Raw genomic sequence first — 18,320 nt, 5'->3', positions numbered from 1 at the left:
TAGACACAGGACACTTTCTTTTAAAAGAGCGATTATACGTTTATTTTTGGGAGAGAAACAAATCACAGTGTGATAATAGTTACCATGAGGGAAGGAGTTTTCCCGCAGTCCTGCTTTGCAAAACGCTCACCTGTCGGGTCTCCCTGCAGAATTCAGAAAACGGAAGGAAAAAAATCAATGCAAAACCAAATCAGGAATGTAAAAGTGTGTCATTTGTACTCATTCCTCTGCAGCTGGATGTTTGCGGAGAGGCACTCATCCAGTCATTCAAGGAGAAACGAGACCAGGCTTTTGCATGGTGTCTGACTGTGTCCACCACAGACTAGCTGGAACAGAATTCGGCCATGCCTCGGAGCGGACTTCATCGGCGCTCCGAATAATAATGTTGCAATGTCGTGGTGTTTACCGTGAGCGTTCAGACGTACCGTCCTCGGGCTGTGAAAAAAAATGCTGGTCGGACCGCAGGCAGGGACCTCTGGTTTCATAAGACACGTGCTGCAGCAGAAAAAAAAAAAAAAGTGGAACAGAGGAATGAATTTGTCTGATGGCATAATACACGACTGAGCTGCAGCCTTCTCACCAAAACAACAAATCAGAGAGAGCAGTGCTAAAATACAGATCCGTTTTTAATAGTATATCAAGTGGACTTTGTACGGGCATTAAGGACGCAATGATTTAAGATATTAAAACCAATATTGCTGTATGTTTGACAGATTTAAATGAACATTCAGCTGCAGCCCTGCAAGACGGAATCATCTCCGAGCACATGTTGTATTCACTCTGACGTAAGAACGAGGCACGTAAAAAGCACTCGGATCCTTTAGTTGAGTCAGTCTGTGAAAACGCTGATTTAGCACGGTGTCTGACTGTATTTACTATGTCATGAGTAACACAGAATTCGGCCATGCAGTCAAAATACACGTTATCACTACAGTAAGAACTCGTTTAAACCCAAAAAACCTTCTGTCGGTGCTGAACGGATCAAGTTTAAGTAAATGAAAACGGCACAAAGCCACATTATAGTTTAAAAAGACGTGCTATTATTTCGTGTCCGAGGACATAATCCGCCGAGAATGACGCCGTGAACATTGTGCCAATAACCGGTTTCCGGTCCTCCTCACCTCTGCCACGTGGAGGTCTGCGTGTTTCAGGGTGGAAGTCGGGTCGGTCCATCTCCTCCGTCTCCTCCACCACCGTGATCCTGTGATCAACAAAGCAGAGACAAACGTTAGCACCGTGAGCCCCAAATCCTGCACAAAGAAGACTGTTTCCTGTGCGAGTTTTAAAGCTGGTTTACGTCTCGCTGAAGCAAGTACTTTGATGTTGACGTCACGAGCACCGTCGTTATTATACCAACAGAGCTCCCCACGTGCTTTCCACGCAAAACCGAGCACCTCCGGCCTGAATCCAGCCAGCAAGAACTTTTACTGGTTATGTTTTAACCGCCTTTACTCTCTACACACACACACACAAAAAAAAACCCGGATGATATACATGCCGACATTTTCTTTCACGCGCATCAGTGTCCACCGGCTCCTTCCGTGTCTTCAGCTAGCCCGTCTCTTCTTCGTCTTCGTCGTCTTCTCTGATTTGATTGGTGGGTCGCAACCGACTTTGAACAGGTGCGTGGCGCCACCTACCGTACCGGCGTGTATTGATCATTTCAGAACCGTTTTAAATGATAATGACAATAATAATAAAAAAAATAATAACAATAATAATGATAATAAAAACAACTATATCCTACTGCGTAATCCTGGTTCTTGAAGAAAGCGGAATAGTGTCCTGCAGCATTCACGCCAGTCTTCACGCATTGCAAGAATTCCCTCCAAACTCCATCTCCGTCCTCCAAACCTAAACCATGCAGGTCACAACAAGTAAATTAGATATTTGCCTGCTCTGGATCAGTTATAGTGTAATTTAAACAAGTGCAACCAAACAATTACGTAGGCTACTTTACATTTTAATAATCCTGCCAGTGATAGTGTAAACTTTCACGGTTTTAATAAAATTGTTTACTCTCTCAGTGATGCTGTCGGTGCTTTTTAAATCCTCAAAATTACACCTTATAAAAATAGTGCACTGTCACAAAACTAATTCAGACACGTTTCTCTTCTTTGGTTGAAACATATAGCAATAAAGACATAAACATAAAGATTAAAAGAATTCAAAATGTTGCTTTTGTTTTCTTCAATGCATACATATTTCAGTTTAGTTGTTTAAGAATGACTGTATTTTCTTGATGGTTGAACTTTTGAGTGTTTGTCCTCATGTTTTAGCATTGGCTGAATATAACAGTAAATAAAGGTTTTAACTACTTCATGGCTGGTTGTGAGCGTTTTTAGACAACATTGCATGTCACAATACAAAATCAACAATTTTACTTTTGTCAGTAATTGTTCCTCACAAATTTAGCATAAACAAATACAACTGCTCAGCAGACGTGTAAGGAGAGCCGTTGTGGTCGTTACATCTTTTTGTATCTCTGTTCTCGTTTTGCATCTTTGTGGAGATTTTACAACTATGATTTTTTTTGTTTTTACAACTCTTTGGGGTAATTTCATTATGTTTTAGGCTGTGTTTTTGTCTTGGTCATTTTCATTGTGATTGTTTTATATCTCTTTACGGTTGTCTTACATCTCTTTGTGGTCATTTAAAAAAAACATCTTTTTTTTTGCATATAGTGTTGTGTGTTTTGTCTTGTTGTCATTTTGCTTTGTTAAGTTTGGGGTTTTTTTTGGTCATTTTTCTTTATTTGTTGACATTTTGAATCTCATTAGTTGCTTCACAATCCCATTTTCTTGCATTCCTTTGTGGTCATTTTGTTTTATTTTATGTTGTTTGTTTTGGCTTATTTATGTGGTCATTTTTCTTGGCGAAGATTTTACATCTTTTTTTTTTTTTGTTTTGGCTTTATTAAATGTTGTTTGTTGTCCTGTGATCATTTCATTATGGAGATTTGACATTTAGCCTATTTAAGGTAGCCTAGTTTTTAATCTCTGTCCGGTCGTTTGGTTTTGTTGCATTTAGAGTCTTTGTTTTGTCTTGTGGTCGTTTTTCTTTGTGGAGATTTGACACGTCTTTGTGGTCATTTTGTTTTTATTTAATGCTGTTTGTTGTGTTTTGTGATCGTTTTGTTTTATTCAACGTTGTTTGTTGTGTTTTGTGGTCGTTTTGTTTTATTCAACGTTGTTTGTTGTGTTTTGTGGTCGTTTTGTTCAGTTTTGTTTAATTTGTGTGACGTTTTGTTTTGACGTATTTCGTGACGTTTGTGTTCTTTGTGGAGATTTTTTTTTTTTTTTTTTAATTATTATTATTATTTAGAATTTTATCGAACAACAGTGAACAATAAGCAGTGCATTAAATTAGAACAAGTTTACGTATAAAGAGTATTTTTTTTTTTCTTTGTGGAGATTTTACATCTCTCTGACCGTTGGTGTCGCCATGGAACCCAGCAGCGGGGGAGTGGGCGGTCCTTCATCGGCTTCTCTCTGATTGGTCCGGCTGTCAGCGCCTGTCTTCCTCGACGCTGAATCAATCGAGCGGTGGGCTCATGCTGAAGTCGCTGTTCGTGCCTTATCGACGCCAGTAAGTACCACAGGAGAAGTTGTTTTCTTGTAGACACACGCCGGGTGTTGCAAGCTTGAGTCCGTTTCCCAGGTTCGACAGTTGTCCTGCACTCAAACCAGGGGAGGTGTAGTGAACCGGTCAGGTGACAAACAGCCCGCTTCTTCATACAGTAGTGCCGCACGCTGGCGGCCGTGAGCTTTTTTTTTTTTTTTTTTTTTTTTTTTTTTCTTTAAATCAGTCAGGCAGTAGTTTGGCCGAGTTCCATCGCCGTCCTGTTCATCATTGGTTTAGCTGGGGTCCTCCTGTAGTGTGCCCGTGGGTGACGCAACGCGCACTGAGGATGTCCAACCATCCACCTCGGCCTCTCGTATGGTTTGTTTAGTCTCACCGCTGCTTTATGTAACGCATTTTTTTTTTTTTTTTTTTTTCTTGGCCCTCACCAGCGGCGGGGGAGACACACGGATTTATTGGAGATGAGCTCCGTCGATGCAGAAACCATTGCACATAGGTATTTCAGTGAATAGATGTGTTTTCTGCTCCACTGGATAAAAGACATCCCCTGCATGCAGGGCTTAGTTCATCAGTGAAACCGGGCGGCTGCCTTTTAACCACAGACCTCACGTTAAACCAACACGTACAGCACGGGACCCCGCTGATGATAATTAGATTGGCCTCCAGATGACTTCCCCAGTGTTTCCCGAAGTGCCATGAGAGTTGTAAATCCTGTTGAAACGCTGCTGCTGCTGCTGCTCCTCCTCCTCTCACGCTCATCTTTTTTCTTTTCTCAGCACGATGACAACTCTTTCGCAGACAAAGGAACTCTTCAGGAGGGCAGAGGCTGTCTGTTTCGATGTGGACAGCACGGTCATTAAAGAGGAAGGCATCGACGAACTTGCCAAATTCTGCGGCGTGGGGGATGCCGTCACAGAGATGTACGTGGAACATTGTTTTTGTGTTGTTTAACATTCAAATATTTGTATTTCCTTTTTTTCGGTGTGACTGAATGTCCAGACGCTAAGCCCTGCTGTTCACGCTTTTTCCTCATCTCAGGACTCGCAAAGCTATGGGTGGCTCAATGACATTCAAAAAGGCCCTGATGGAGCGTCTCTCCATCATCCGCTGTTCTAGAGAACAAGTAAACAAACTGATAACAGACCACCCGCCTCAGCTGACTCCGGGTGTCAGGTGAGTGTGCGAAGGGTTCATTCAATGGACCGTGTATTCCACTTCGTAGTGAAATATTAGCGGGCAGATCCAAGGAGTGTTATTTGTCTCAAGAGTGTGAAGAACAGACTGGTTGGGATTTGTGCAAAGACACCGTGAGTGTGTGTGTGTGTGTGTGTGTGTGTGTGCGCGCAGTCAACAAACCCCTCGTATAGCCACGTTAGGACAAAGAGGGAAAAGAGGAAAAACAACCATCATGTGTTTTAACAGTGTAATCATATGTCCGGATGTGGTTTATTTGAAAAAGCAGTTGGCCTTCAAAACACACAACGGCACTTCATTGTCTGAACTTGTACAACATTCAATTTTACCCTGAGCATGTGAGAAAATATATGTTTATGAAGCGGGAGATTTATGTCATCTTCAAAATATGAGGTTTTAGAGATGCTGCTGCTGCTGCTGCTGCTGCAAAAAACTTTTTTCTAACTGCTTGTACATCAACTCACTACTAACAGCAAAAATAGCATCCCAAAATATGAGCCGAGAGGATCTTATGGAGGGCGATACATTTTACAGCGTTTTGGTTGACTGAGCTTTTTAAATGTATTTATTTGAGTATACAGAGAAGTGTAAAAAAAAAAAAAAAGCCAAACAGGGTAAAGCAGTGATGTGGCAGCCCCCCGGGATCTGTCCAGGTATGACCAACACCACCACTGCAGACTGGTGGTGCCTTCACTCAAATTGCCCTCCGGCAGCAACAGGAACAGAATCATTTAGTCCCAACGAATGTCACCGCGGGAAAGTTTTTGTCGGATGCTTTCTTCAGGATATCGCCCATCATCTGACAAAGACGACTAAAACCAGCAGGGCTGAGTGGTCAGACGACCATTGAGTGTTTTCTGTCTCTCAACACGGTGTTTTGTGCAACGGCTTTTCTCGACACGTCTTGTTCTAACAGCTGCTGACGTTACAATACTGATCAGTACCACTAGTTTCCTGATAAATAGCCACCTTCTGTCCTGAGTTTTTCTTTCTGACAACAACATCGTCTGGCGGTTTACTGTTTTGTTTAGTTTGTTCTGCAAGAGGAGATACTTGTTAGACGGAATTAAAGCAGAGGTCTTCAACAGGGGGTCCGTGAAATTTTTGGTTGATTAAACAAGTTTTCTTCTTCTTTTTTTTTTTTCCAATTTCTTTTTCCACAAATTTAAATGTCTTTAACATGAATCCAACATATTGTAGCGAATGGCTAAATGGAGGCAGAAGATGTTATCTTTCAGTCAGAAATGCACACGTTCAGCGACACACAGGAGCTCTCTCAAGATGGGCGAGACTAGACTACATGTCCCGCCAAGCCTCCTGCACTCCTCCAGTTTAATATACAACACAATTTTATACAATATGTATAGTAGGGGGTCCCTGCTCCATCTCTCTATCAGGTTGGGGGGGGGTCCTTGGCCTGAAAAACGTTGAAGACCTCTGAAGAGAGGATTTTGGGGCGCAAGAAGCAATGCATCATGGTACATGTAGGCACTGCCAGCAGGAAAACTCTTTCTCTGTCACTATAGGACACACTGAGGGATGTATTGCTTTAATCCACGACAATCTCCATTAACACCCAGCGTACATACAAAATGCCTTTTGAGGACATTATGTTGCATTTAGGAAAAGTATTTAAAGATGAATAAAACTTTCTCCAAAAAGGTCCACGAGCAAAATTATTGGAATCCTCGAAGTCAATACCTATTAATATTAACGAATTAATAAGTTAAGATTTCGTCACTCAGCTCATTCAAATGTAAGCGATCAAATGTCGATCATTAAAAGAACTTTTTTTAACACGTGAACGCCTACATCCTTATCATGTTGAATAATTTTTGATTGCAGTACTTAAAGAGAAACGCCTTCCTTCTAATCCGAATGTTGATGACTGTCCCCTTGTCTTTGTCCAGGGAGCTTGTGGACTGTCTGCACCAGCGCAACATAAAGGTGTTCCTCATTTCGGGGGGTTTCCGCTGCATTGTGGAGCACGTGGCCACTCAGCTGAACATTCCTCTGGATCACGTGTTCGCCAACCGGCTCAAGTTCTACTTCAACGGTAAGGAGGCCGAGGAGGTTCTCACGCGATGCTCGGTCAGCCCGAGAAACGCACGCAGCGCCGACTCGGCGACTTTTTGGTCGACTGGGCTCCTTTTAAGTCGTTAGTGTCACGCGGTCCTCCCTCATCACGGCCCGCTGGGTCTTAATTTTTTACGTGGAAGAAAACAAAAGAGGCACAACATCAACCGCACGTGTCACTCGGAGAAGGCTCATCCAATCAGGAGAGAGCGTCGCTGGTATCAATGTGCCTTAAAGACACAAGAGACAAAACGGTCTCCTCTCGGTGGAGCTGCAGAGAAAAGCTGGAAAGAGATGCGAAAGTAAATTGAGATGCAATAAATATATATATATATAAATATACAAGTTGGCTCATGTCTAATGGAGCCCAATTCCAAGAACAAGCTGCATGAGAACACCTGCTAACCCTGCAACATGTTTATCTCAAACACATAAAACAAATTAAACTCCTAAAAGAAAAGGGGAAACAAAGTGGATCTTGCTATCAAAAATGTCATCTTTTGGAACAGCACACTAGTCACCTATACACACACATAAAAGAAAATCAGTAAGTATTTACATTGGATATATCTATATATATATCTATAAAACCACTAAAGTGTCAAATATGGGACGTTTAATATCAAAGTGTTACAAATCAGTCTGCAAAATGTTCAATTCATCATCCGAATCAAGCCATTTCATTCGTGGTGTCGCAGCTCTTTGTATCAAGTCGGTTCAATTAAATCCTGAGTAAGATGGCCCATTTTTCCAGGGGAGTATGCTGGCTTCGATGAGAGTCAGCCCACGGCCGAGGGTGGCGGGAAAGGAAAAGTCATCAGCATGCTGAAGGAACAGTACGGCCTCAAGACTGTGGTGATGATTGGAGATGGAGCCACCGATGTAGAGGCCTGCCCTCCAGCTGTAAGTGTTCACGTCGAGACTCGCGCCGCCTAAAACTCCCCACATTTGTACGTTTGATAGGTGTTGGTTATTTATTTTTGAAAACGTGGTAAAACACGTCCAAGGCCACGCTGTGAATCAAACGTTGCGTTTTGTCCTCAGAGTGCCTTCATTGGATTCGGTGGGAACGTCGTCAGGCCCCAAGTTAAGGAGAGATCTTCGTGGTACGTGACAAGTTTTGGGGAGCTACTAAAGGAACTGGAGAAGATCTAAAGATGCTAAAAGAGTACTGGTACTAACTTGACGTTTTATATCTGCACTTAAGGGTGTTACTGATGGTTTTATCCTCTGCACACGTGAAAAGGGTGAGGATAAAACCATCAGAAAAAGTAGATAAAAAGATTTTTATAATGAATATAAAATGTTTACACTAAAGACCAATTTTACCTTGATAGGGACCTTTTAATTGTTTTTTTTTACACTAGAACATAACAACTAAAACACTGTGTGGAGGTGGGAAGAAAAAGATGAGTGTTTTTGCACTTTTTACATCGAAGCCTCCAGTTAAGCTAATTTAGATGTTACGTCATGTGAAACGTGTGTTCTGTACTGAGAGCTGTAACCAGACATGTCGGTCAGTGGTGTGTCTTCAGTTCTGTAAAGAACATCAGCATTAAAGATGAGAACATGCTGTCCGTGATGTTTGAAGGACTTTAATCTGTTGCCGTTCTCGTCCTTCTTTCTACACGGTTCCCGCTGAACAAAAACATCAGATAAACATGCTTCTTTCAGCAACAAAACCTCTGTTACAGTATGAAGCAGCTTAAAATCAGATTCGTTCAACCATTGATATATATATAACCTGTTTATCTCTCCCCCAACCCCACCCACCCACCCACCCACATTTAAAACATGTTGGAAAAAAAACAGATTTTAAAACCAGGCATGCTGTCTTCACAAGGGGAAAAAAGTGGAAGCCATAGTTACAAACACAGCACCATGAAACTTTTAACATTACTATAATAGAGGACTGAGAAACAACCAGAAAAAGCAACCGAAAGGAGTGTTTTTGCAAAACAACGTTTGATTCATCGTAGACGTCAAATATAAAATAATGACATCTGCGCGTTACACCGTGTCATACGTCACCATGATTGGTGACAGAAATAAAGTCTGTAATAATATACAGAGGCTCTCTCTCTCACTTCAATCAGCAATGACATGGCTTAGATCGTAGTGCCATTGAAACCGATAGTTCTGTATTCTACAGTTACATTAAATAAATAAATAGTTACTGCAGTGATCGTCAGCAGTCCCTATTTCCCTCCCCCATCTGTTCCCCCGCTTTTGTACACACCAAACAGCTGCTCGTTATTTCAAGTAACTTTGGTTCTAAACTGAAGAGGCGAGCTCTCTTCATGGACCAGTTTTAATGCGGCACCAGATGTCGGACATAACGACCATCAGCAGGTTTTAATTGGTCTAATTTACCCACCCTACCTATGTAACAAAACAAAAACAAAAAAAGTGGGTTGTATGTCGTCACGTGCCCTGGTACCTTTCAGTAACTTTTAATTGCAGATTAATAGCTGGTGCCGTCGTCTCTTTCCAAGTGACATCATGGAAGTAGTAAAGCAAAGACGTGAGAAGGGATGTTGTTGGACGGCACTGACGGGAGGTTGAACCCATGATGTTGATGCTCTGGATGGATGTAACATTCAAAAAGGGTGCCACTTGGTTTCAGCTTCCGGCTCGCCTCCCGTCTTACTGCAGTGGAGACGCCTTGGTTGGGATCATGATCCTAGAGTCCATGTGTTGAATGAGAGGAACTGGAGAAACGGGAAAGATTTAGTGGGTCCTCATAGTACCTTGAATATTCATCAAGACAAGCAATCTTAAATTTTTACAAAAAAAAAAAAAAGCTCAATATGTTGGCAAAGCCCTACTTTGCTTCGAGTCTAAATCACCACTTTGGTTGGAAAATAATGGATGTTGCTCACCCGTGTAGTACACCACCTCGTGCCAGCCCTCCTCCTGCCAGGCACCACTCCTCGTGTCTTCTCGGGACTGAAGGTCTTTGTAGGCTGCAATCAACAAATCGAACACGTCATAATACTAATAATAAGTGGACCCGCTGCACTAAAAGTCATCAACATTTATTTTACAACCCGGTAACTGTCATTATCAGAGCCATCAATTGAGATGCAAATAATAAATATACTGTTGATAGGTTTTTCTGTGGCGCCGCTGAAGATTCCGGCACGATTCATCTAATTCTGACACAGTGAGTGCGCAACTTCACAAGGAGGTGGTATGGAACCGTACCCCAGAGGTGGTGGACCATGTAGAGGTTACCGATCTGTGAGAAAAACCCTCCCACAGCTTCTCTGTTGTGCTGGCGGATTCCAATGGCTCGAGCCCTGCAGACAAGAGCCACGTCGGTCACAAAAGGCTTCATCAGGCATAACGAGAGAGCGCACACACACACACACACACACACACACACACACACACACACACACACACACACACACGCACGCGCACACAGGCACGAGATCCTCAGCCAGTCTTCAAATGAGGATTGCACAATTTACTCTGGATTGCATCTAATCCACAAAACTGGATTTCGTATGTATGGTTAACATCAGAGAAACGACGACAACCGTCTTCCATAGCTGCAATAATTCAACTCCATTTGGTTTTCCCCCCGAGTGAAATCCCTGCGGAACGTAGTCCCAACAAAAGCTCACAAATACAGTGGATAGAATAAAAGACGGCCGCATTAAATGTCATAGAAATGTTAAAACAACATGCATGGAGATGGAACATCACGTCCAACTATAAGACGCGATGCCACAACTTTACGTACGTATGTTTCTAAATCTCAACAACGGCCAAGTCGTTATTAAAAATAAAAAAAAAAGATCTTGTGTTAGTGAGGTCTTTTCATTCCTCCCATAATTATTTCAAAATCACATCCGTGCTTTTTTAGGAAGGAGCAAAGCAGCAAAGCCTCCAAAAATTAGTCGAGGGTTTGAAGTTATATTTACATGTATAAGTGCACACGATGAGCGCGAGTCTGCAGTATGATGACTAATGCACTTCGGAAGCATCTTTTGCAGCCAAACATCACAGTGATACGTAATGCAGGGCTGATGTCAGACAAAGCACAAAGACTTGCGCACACACACACACACACACACACACAAAAAAGAATGGATATCTGAATCTGAAGCGTGTGCAGAAAGCTCATGTTTGAATCTATTGTAATCTACAGTGTTGCAGCAGCTGATAAGATGCTGATCTTGTTGACTCCGTCGGCCCGAGCACCGGCTCTCTCCAGGCTCAAATTACTCGGCTATTGCGTACACACGTTTGTGGTGCACACACTGTTCCAGTAGTATTTGAGTCTTGGCTTCAAATATAGGCCCTCTCTGTGGAATAGCTGGTGTTAATGACAGCGTGATGAGGGAGGCTTCATGTAGTGCAACAGTTCTGTAACTACAGCTCAGTGAATCAAATGAAGTCAGGCGACCTTACCAGTAATTACCCCACTCGATCATGGTTCCCGGCTGCAGGAGAGAACGCACAGTGTTCCTTATTACAGCAAAACATATATAACAAGAGAGCTTTCTGAAGGTCTTTTTTTTTTTTTTTTGTAAGAGTTGACATGTTAACACAGATCTATGGCGTAACACAGGTATTTTGTCATTGTGAAATTAAGCTGGAAAAGCAGCTACACCCAAAGGCTTCTTCAATCCTCCTCTGGTGCTCAAGACAACAAACGCCCCGCTGTTTCCAGGATGCAATCTCAGCCTTTGTTGAGGGATAAAAGCATGATGCATTCATCACACGTCACAGCGAGCGCCGACCTATCAGCAGTTTGGCCTTTCGCATTAGAAACAGCGACTTAATCTGCATTGGTTCACCGCGGTGAGTTGATTCGCGCAAGAGCGGATTCGATTTGAACCAATTTAAAGGTTGAAAATGATCGGGCGTCGAGCAGTCCGCAAATGCATGCAAAATGTTTATGGAGAGATCCAGTGGGGGGGGGGGGGATAAATAATAAGCAGGATTGGTGGCTATTTACCGCGTCACAAGTGTCGAACAGTAGTTTTGTTCGGGCTGAGGTCATTCAGAGGTCACAGGAACAAGGCCTGAGACTGGAGGGCTCCGTTTAAAATGGGAAATACGTGAGCTATGACACGTAAAAAAGAGTATCGCCGTCCCTTTCTGCAGCCGTCGTACAAAGTAGCCCTGAAGCTGCGGAGGAGGAGGAGGAGGAGGAGGAGTTTCTCAGCAGACAACACGCTGTGTTTGTCCTGATGGGTTTCCATTTTAGGAACATACACGAAAGTGTGACGGTGCATGAAGAGAGCAAATATGTTCTCCGTCATTTAAATCACGCTGCTTCTACACGAAACATTACCCCGCAGGTCTGAAGTCGATCTGCTTATGCTGGAAACAGATTCGCGATTTCCTTCCGGGTGCTCAGGAGGAGACACTGATCGTTCTGGCTTAAAAAAAAAAAAAAGAAAAAAAAAAAGCAATTCGATCAATACAAGCTGTTACAACGTTAATATGACGTTTCTAAGTTGAATAATTTATGAGCCAAGTCAGACACCAGAATGGGGGCATTTGCTGGATCAGAATGGGCGCAGACCGTGGGAGAAACGGAGGGCTGCTATCGGACTTCACACAAAAAGCCCGGCTTCCACTGCTGCTGCTGGTGATGATGATGATGATGACGACGACGACGACGACGACGGTACGTGTCGTCGTTCTGTTACTCACCCTGAGCTGGTAGGACCTGAGCTCGTAGATGTTGGGGCCCTCTCGGGGAACAGGCTCGTTCCAGAAGCTGAACTCCAGGAGGAGCTGGTTCCTGCGAGACAGCAGCATCTTCCCCCGCTCCTTCCTGTACGCCGTGAACTCCTGGCAACGAACAGGCACCGATCAATGAGATTTACTTCGACTTTAACTGTACGCGCCATTATTGGCCCGCCGCTGAGGCGATAAGCAGGGGAGATGTGTACCTTGTTCTGCCTGAGCTTGTTCATCACCTCTGTTAGCGCTGGGTATCCCCCTCTGTAACGCCACAGGTGAACTGCGGAAAAACAATATCGCTCGGCTACGTCATCACACCGACAGGAGGATCATCACATGACACAGTGGACATCAAAGAGGTCCCGTCTTCACATAGAGGTTTTCCCTACTAGAGAAGTTTAAGTAAATAAAGCGTAGGAACTTGCTGCAGTTTAAACCTCTTTTCTTTTTTTTTTTTTTTTTCCAAAACCTGTAGAAATGATCATGAAACAGATCCTGGTCATTAGCTGATGAGACAGGTTCATTGATTGTGTCATTGCGTAAGTGTGAATATGCAGTGTAACATGCCCGCTGATTGCAAACTGCGCAGCTCACACACTTGTTATAATGCAAAACTTATCTGTGCAGTGTTTTGATTAGTAATCCTACCAGCCTGGTCTTGTTCTCCATACCAGGTATTCCAGGTGCCCACCAGCTCACAGGGGTAGTACTTATCAGCATGGATGGAAGGCAAAACCTCCTCGCTGTGAAGAACCAGAAACCAAAACGCTGAATCTGTAGGTGTATTTGACAAGTAATTCAAATTCGCCGGAGGCGAAATCGACTTTTAAACGACAATCACATGTTTCGCGGGCCCGTGTCTTCTGCCTTATTTTCCAAGTCCCAAATGAGTCCCCAATGTCCAAGTACAAGGCCTCCAGTCATCTGAGGCGTGAGCGAGGTCGGTCTGTGAAGGACCCAAAGTCGTGCTGGCCGGTCGACCACCTCACAGGAATAGACTGCTCTGAAGTATTTGTTGTTTTTTGTTACAGTGCACACTCGGTTGTCTCGCTCTTAAGTTCATGACATTATGCGCCCCTTGACAGTAGTAACACGAGACAACACTCACCACAGCTTGTTGTAGGCATCCAGGCACTCCGGCTTCACATTATGGACTGCAAAGAAAACAAATCTCATTATTTACTCTCAGTCGGGATGTTACTTCTGGAGGTGCTGATACTCTCAAGGTTAACTTACACTGAATTTTGTAGAGGTTGCTCTCCTCATTTTTGGTCAGTAAATTGGCGTGGGCGTCTTTTCTGGGATCAACCTTCCTCACAAACAGTGATTTAAACCAGCTGTCCTCTCGGTTTCTGCCGCCGGACGTTGTAAACGCCCTGCAAACACACCGATGAACAGTCGCGCCGATGAACAACAAAACGGATGCAAATGCTCATTATCTTGGGAAAGACCGGCGTCTCCGTCTCCTTCCTTCACAACCTGATTAGATACACGCACACATAAACATGTAATCGGTTTATGGGCTTTGCTGTTAACAGGTAAAGATAACAGTCCCGGGGCTGCTGCAACGATGACGTCCAGCATCCATTGACACCTGCGTGCTATTTGTAAAGTCACAAACAAACCGGCTTTAAATAAAGCGTCAAATTGACCTTGAGCGTTTGAGATTGCTCGCGGACAAAAGATGACAGAAACTTGTCTTCTTTCTCTTTTCGCCAACAAACGCAGGCGGCGTTGGTCTTAAACACGCCGCGACAGGTAACGCAAAAGGTGCAGCTTGTGTGGGAGTTGAAGCTTGCAGGCCACGGAGGGACTGGCTAGCGGTTCACGGGCTAGCTCGGCCCGGGGCTCACCGACAAGCAAATACCCCCCCTCCTCCTCCCCCTCCAGCAGCCGACACGAGCTGCGACAGAGAGGACTGCCGGACGGACACAGCGAGCGCCGACCCACCTGCCCCACACCGCGAGCTGTCCGGCCGAGTGGGCCCCGTTTGTAGCCCGACCCAAGCCTCCGCGGACTCTCTGAAGGACTCCGGTCGCCATCTTCAACTGTGCTGCAGCTCCGCGGAGCAGAGGCCTTTTACCGCCTCTGACCACCAGGTGGCGGCGGAGCTCCGCAGGTACGGGGGATATATTAACCGTGTAGCTCAGGGGTTTAGTATTTTACAGTGGAATGACGTGACACGAATTCAGCTTTTATTAAGTTTTTTTTTTTTTTTTTTAACTTCGCTTGTGTGTTTCCTTCTTCAACATGTCAACATGTGTGTACTAGTAAAGGACGATTGTTGATTTCACGCATCAATAACGTTTCTCAGTGTAGGTCCGAGGTGGCTCATATCCAACAGTAAAATTATCCTCAGCTCACATCCCAAGACAAATATAAAGGCCTCTTGCAAATGGATGGGAGTGGTGGGAATTCCTTCCTTCAGTGGGTTATTTAAATACAAAGAACGATGCATTGTATTTAAATATAACTTCTCCACCTTTGTGAAAAATTGCTGTTGATTACAGCTGTGTAAAGCACTGCAACATTAAAAACATTAAAGATAATAACAACATATAAAACAATAATTTGAAGGGCATCAAATCTAAACTTGCTAACTTTAAAGTCTTTTGTAGAAACAGTATCAGTAATGAAGTGAGAACAAAAATAAAATGTCTCATTATGACTTCAACTTTCAGGTCCTGGTACATGCTGTGCATGGTTGTAACATACTTCCCAAAACAGACTACACTGGTTGAACAGGTGGGGGCGCTACAATTCAAGTCATGACCCATGAACATCCACTTTACTGCACTATTAAAACCTCTGACCATAAGAGCAACAATATGGACACCTTCTAACTCTTCAGTGGGCATAATGTGGCACAAACTGTATGATGATAATCTTTTCAACCAACAGGAAATTGTAAAGTGTTTACAGTGCTAAACAGGAGCCTCGAACAATCAATGTGTCTCTTTTTTTGTTGTTTTGTTTACCCGTCTAATAAGTGAAAGGAAACAAAGGCAGAGGACCATGAATTGCAACAGGTATGAAATGTATTAATCAACTACCCAAGTCAGTACCATGTATAGCTGAGAGGTAAAGCTTGTTTACAGGACAGACTATATAGATCGAAAATTAATTTCAAACACTCACAGTTCACATCATGAAATGTTACATCTCTCAAAGGGCACCAAATTTGTTCCACTATCTTTACAATTTGCCTCTTGGATCTTCAGAGTCCACCATATTGTATTTGGCAGCTTGACCTCCACAACGCAGAGTAGCTCAAGCAAAAAGGCAAAAACATAAAAGCAGATATTGATTCCTGAGGGGACTTTTGGTCCTTTTATTCTTAAATTCCAAATACAAGTGTAATTAGCTGTTAGTAACGGATTATCGGATATTTTGTGTGTTGCAAGTCCTTCAGGCAGAGCACGTCTCAACTGCAGGATCCGGTTGCACGAGGGTGATGGAGAGGGTGACGGGGTTGCAACCAGCGAGGAATTCAGCACAGTTGAGATTGATTTATTATTTGACAGAGGGACAATGAAGCTAACGGGGACCATATTGCTAAAGACTACTTGGCTTTCGTAGAAAGACTACTTACCACCAGTGGAATTCAGAAACTATGAGGGGATTTGTTTTAAGTTCAAAGACATGAATCATGAAGGAAAGTTTTCTTCATGAAACATTTTTGAATAACAAAAGGTGAAATGTGGACATGTCTGGGAATTCAAAGTATGATCGTATCCAGTTAAATTTGACTTTTTGATTTATCAAGGTGGTTGATTTTATGTTTTATGTTCAATTAATGTTCACCCTAGTGCTTGGTGAACCAACAGCCAACATTCTGATGTTATGTGATTGGGAATTTCTCACCAGCAGCGATGAACATCAATGTAAATGTAAAGTCCAGTATCAGCACAGTACAATTTTTATATAGTCAGTTTCACAAAGGGCACATTTTATTGATGGAAGAAGTGAGATCAGCTCTTTCACAAAGAACTCCATTTTCACTGCTCCAGCGGTACTGTACCTCATTACTGCTATCGTAAAAGGTATTATGTGGGGTCTTATCACCATGCTCAATGAACTTTCACTACACTTTGTGCAGTTTTGTTTTTTTAATTTTCCTTACAGTCCTAATCTTTGCAGAAATTATATTTGACATAGTAGAGCTTGCATTTTTAAGTGAGCACTAAAAATACAGGCTAAAGCACTAAATATCCTCAGCCAATAGCATCCCCTGTGCCAGTTACCGGTCACTACCATGGGAAGACACTAGAGTCCAGCTTTTCCTTCTTTTCTGTGCTCCACCATGCCAACATCAGTGTATAATGGTAATAAACCACTATAAATCTGTCACTCATGTGTCAGTCATAAGATCTGTTCATGACTTTATAGCCTGACAAACATTCCCAATGCTAAGTCCACCTATAATCCACTTACAGAGCATTTGTTTTGGCAGTTGTTTTTTTTTATAGTACTCTATTAATCCCCGAGGGGAAATTTCTTTGCTGCAGCAGGGGGGCTCTCAGGTGGGAGCTGCTGCAACAGGCTGCCACTAGCGTGGCGCCAGGTAACCTGACGTGCATGTTTTTGGATGATGGGAGGAAGCCAGAGAACCCGGAGAGAACCCACGCAAGCACAGGGAGAACATGCAAACTCCCCACAGAAAGGCCCAGGACCAGATTTGAACCTGGAACCTTTTTGCTGTGAGGTGACAATGCTAACCACTGCACCACCGTGCCCCCATTTATGTTATGATTTTATGTTATGTTATGTTAGTTTATGTTAAGTTATGATTTTATCTACAGCTCTTTTCTTGCCATGTTGTCTTAAAAGTGAAGCATGACAGTTAATTTTTGAACTTGGAAGTAGTTGTTTGACAAAACAAACCAGACACAAGGTGCATTTACCTGATTTTTTTTTTTTCGAGTTTTCAACGCTATCACACAGGAACATTTACTACTCAGTTGTCACCAAGCAACCGTCAGATCATGTGTTGTTTGGTGGCTCTAAAAAAGCTTCTGTTTTCAAGATGAAGAATGGATTTTATCTGAATATTTGAAGTCCTGCTGACCTTTTGTGAAGATAGATGTGTTTTTTTTCCCATCAAGCCATTTAAAGATTGTTCCTAGATGTTAGGATAATACATTTCTTCCAATATTTAAATAAAACATTTTTTTTTTTTTACTACATAGACTTGAGTTTTTTTCCCCCCATCTATTATCCCCAAAATGTTTCTGATCATAATTTTTTTTTCTTGAGAAAAATGTTTTTCTTGACTGTATGCCTTATTCACAGCACTTTGTAAAGTCCCTCTTTTAATATAGCTGCCTATTTTTGGGATAATTTTTATAGCACACGGCCATGCTGGTCCTGTTTTAGGGCTTTCCTGCCGCACTAAGATCCTTTCAATATTTCCACATTTTGCTTTTGGATACAAATAATTTCTCAAAAGCAAGGCTTCAAGAAGAACAGCTGTGAAAACAGCTGATATGAATCCTCCACTAAAACCGTGGATGCCATTTATTGAGCAGTTCAGAAATGTAAAAAAAGTAAGTGTCTTGAACCCCATGGCTTAATTCACCACCCGAGCCTCTCATATTCTTCATTTTCTGGGTGGATCTTTGGCAAATTGAACATCTCCAAGCCAAATTATCTTTGCAGTTTCCCTCTCCCTGCTCTTATTATCTTTGGCTTTTGTACAAACATGCTTTCTGGTAAAAGCTCTCCAAGAAATACTGCCGGACGTGTGAGAAAATACTTTG

At 42.8% G+C, this 18,320-nt stretch overlaps 2 protein-coding genes and 2 non-coding genes across 7 annotated transcripts; 1 reads left to right on the top strand and 3 right to left on the bottom strand.

Annotated features, from left to right (window-relative positions):
* Positions 1–211: 211 nt before the first annotated feature.
* LOC138616865 (small nucleolar RNA SNORA15) lies at positions 212–348 on the bottom strand. The gene has a single exon (XR_011310625.1). It is a non-coding gene; the product is annotated as a small nucleolar RNA SNORA15 (small nucleolar RNA).
* A 419-nt stretch (positions 349–767) lies between these two features.
* LOC138616870 (small nucleolar RNA SNORA15) lies at positions 768–908 on the bottom strand. Its single transcript, XR_011310627.1, has one exon. It is a non-coding gene; the product is annotated as a small nucleolar RNA SNORA15 (small nucleolar RNA).
* Positions 909–3,493: 2,585 nt separating this feature from the next.
* Positions 3,494–8,451, top strand: psph (phosphoserine phosphatase). 4 transcript variants are annotated; one of them, XM_069689883.1, is made up of 6 exons: positions 3,494–3,588; positions 4,359–4,502; positions 4,621–4,755; positions 6,687–6,832; positions 7,607–7,755; positions 7,897–8,451. In XM_069689883.1, exons 1-6 carry the CDS (start codon positions 3,554–3,556, stop codon positions 8,005–8,007), a joined length of 720 nt encoding a protein of 239 aa, XP_069545984.1. In that variant the 5' UTR covers positions 3,494–3,553; the 3' UTR covers positions 8,008–8,451. The 4 variants fall into 4 exon arrangements, with proteins under 4 accessions (XP_069545984.1, XP_069546003.1, XP_069546013.1 ...); XM_069689902.1 differs by lacking the exon at positions 3,494–3,588 and adding an exon at positions 3,632–3,712; XM_069689912.1 differs by lacking the exon at positions 3,494–3,588 and adding an exon at positions 3,642–3,660.
* Positions 8,452–9,073: 622 nt separating this feature from the next.
* LOC138615961 (protein NipSnap homolog 2-like) lies at positions 9,074–14,631 on the bottom strand. Its single transcript, XM_069689871.1, has 10 exons — positions 14,512–14,631; positions 13,798–13,937; positions 13,670–13,715; positions 13,210–13,304; positions 12,771–12,841; positions 12,529–12,669; positions 11,275–11,306; positions 10,060–10,154; positions 9,735–9,818; positions 9,074–9,563 (listed from the first exon to the last, which is right to left on the bottom strand). The coding sequence occupies exons 1-10, from the start codon at positions 14,601–14,603 to the stop codon at positions 9,499–9,501; spliced, it is 861 nt and encodes a 286-aa protein (XP_069545972.1). The 5' UTR covers positions 14,604–14,631; the 3' UTR covers positions 9,074–9,498.
* Positions 14,632–18,320: the final 3,689 nt, after the last annotated feature.

Source organism: Brachyistius frenatus, unplaced genomic scaffold (genome assembly GCF_029030835.1).
Source record: "Brachyistius frenatus isolate BFR_SWC_R1_liver_20210118 unplaced genomic scaffold, ASM2903083v1 Contig_1, whole genome shotgun sequence".
Lineage (NCBI taxonomy): Eukaryota > Metazoa > Chordata > Actinopteri > Embiotocidae > Brachyistius > Brachyistius frenatus.
This window is presented reverse-complemented; position numbering and strand designations above follow the sequence as displayed.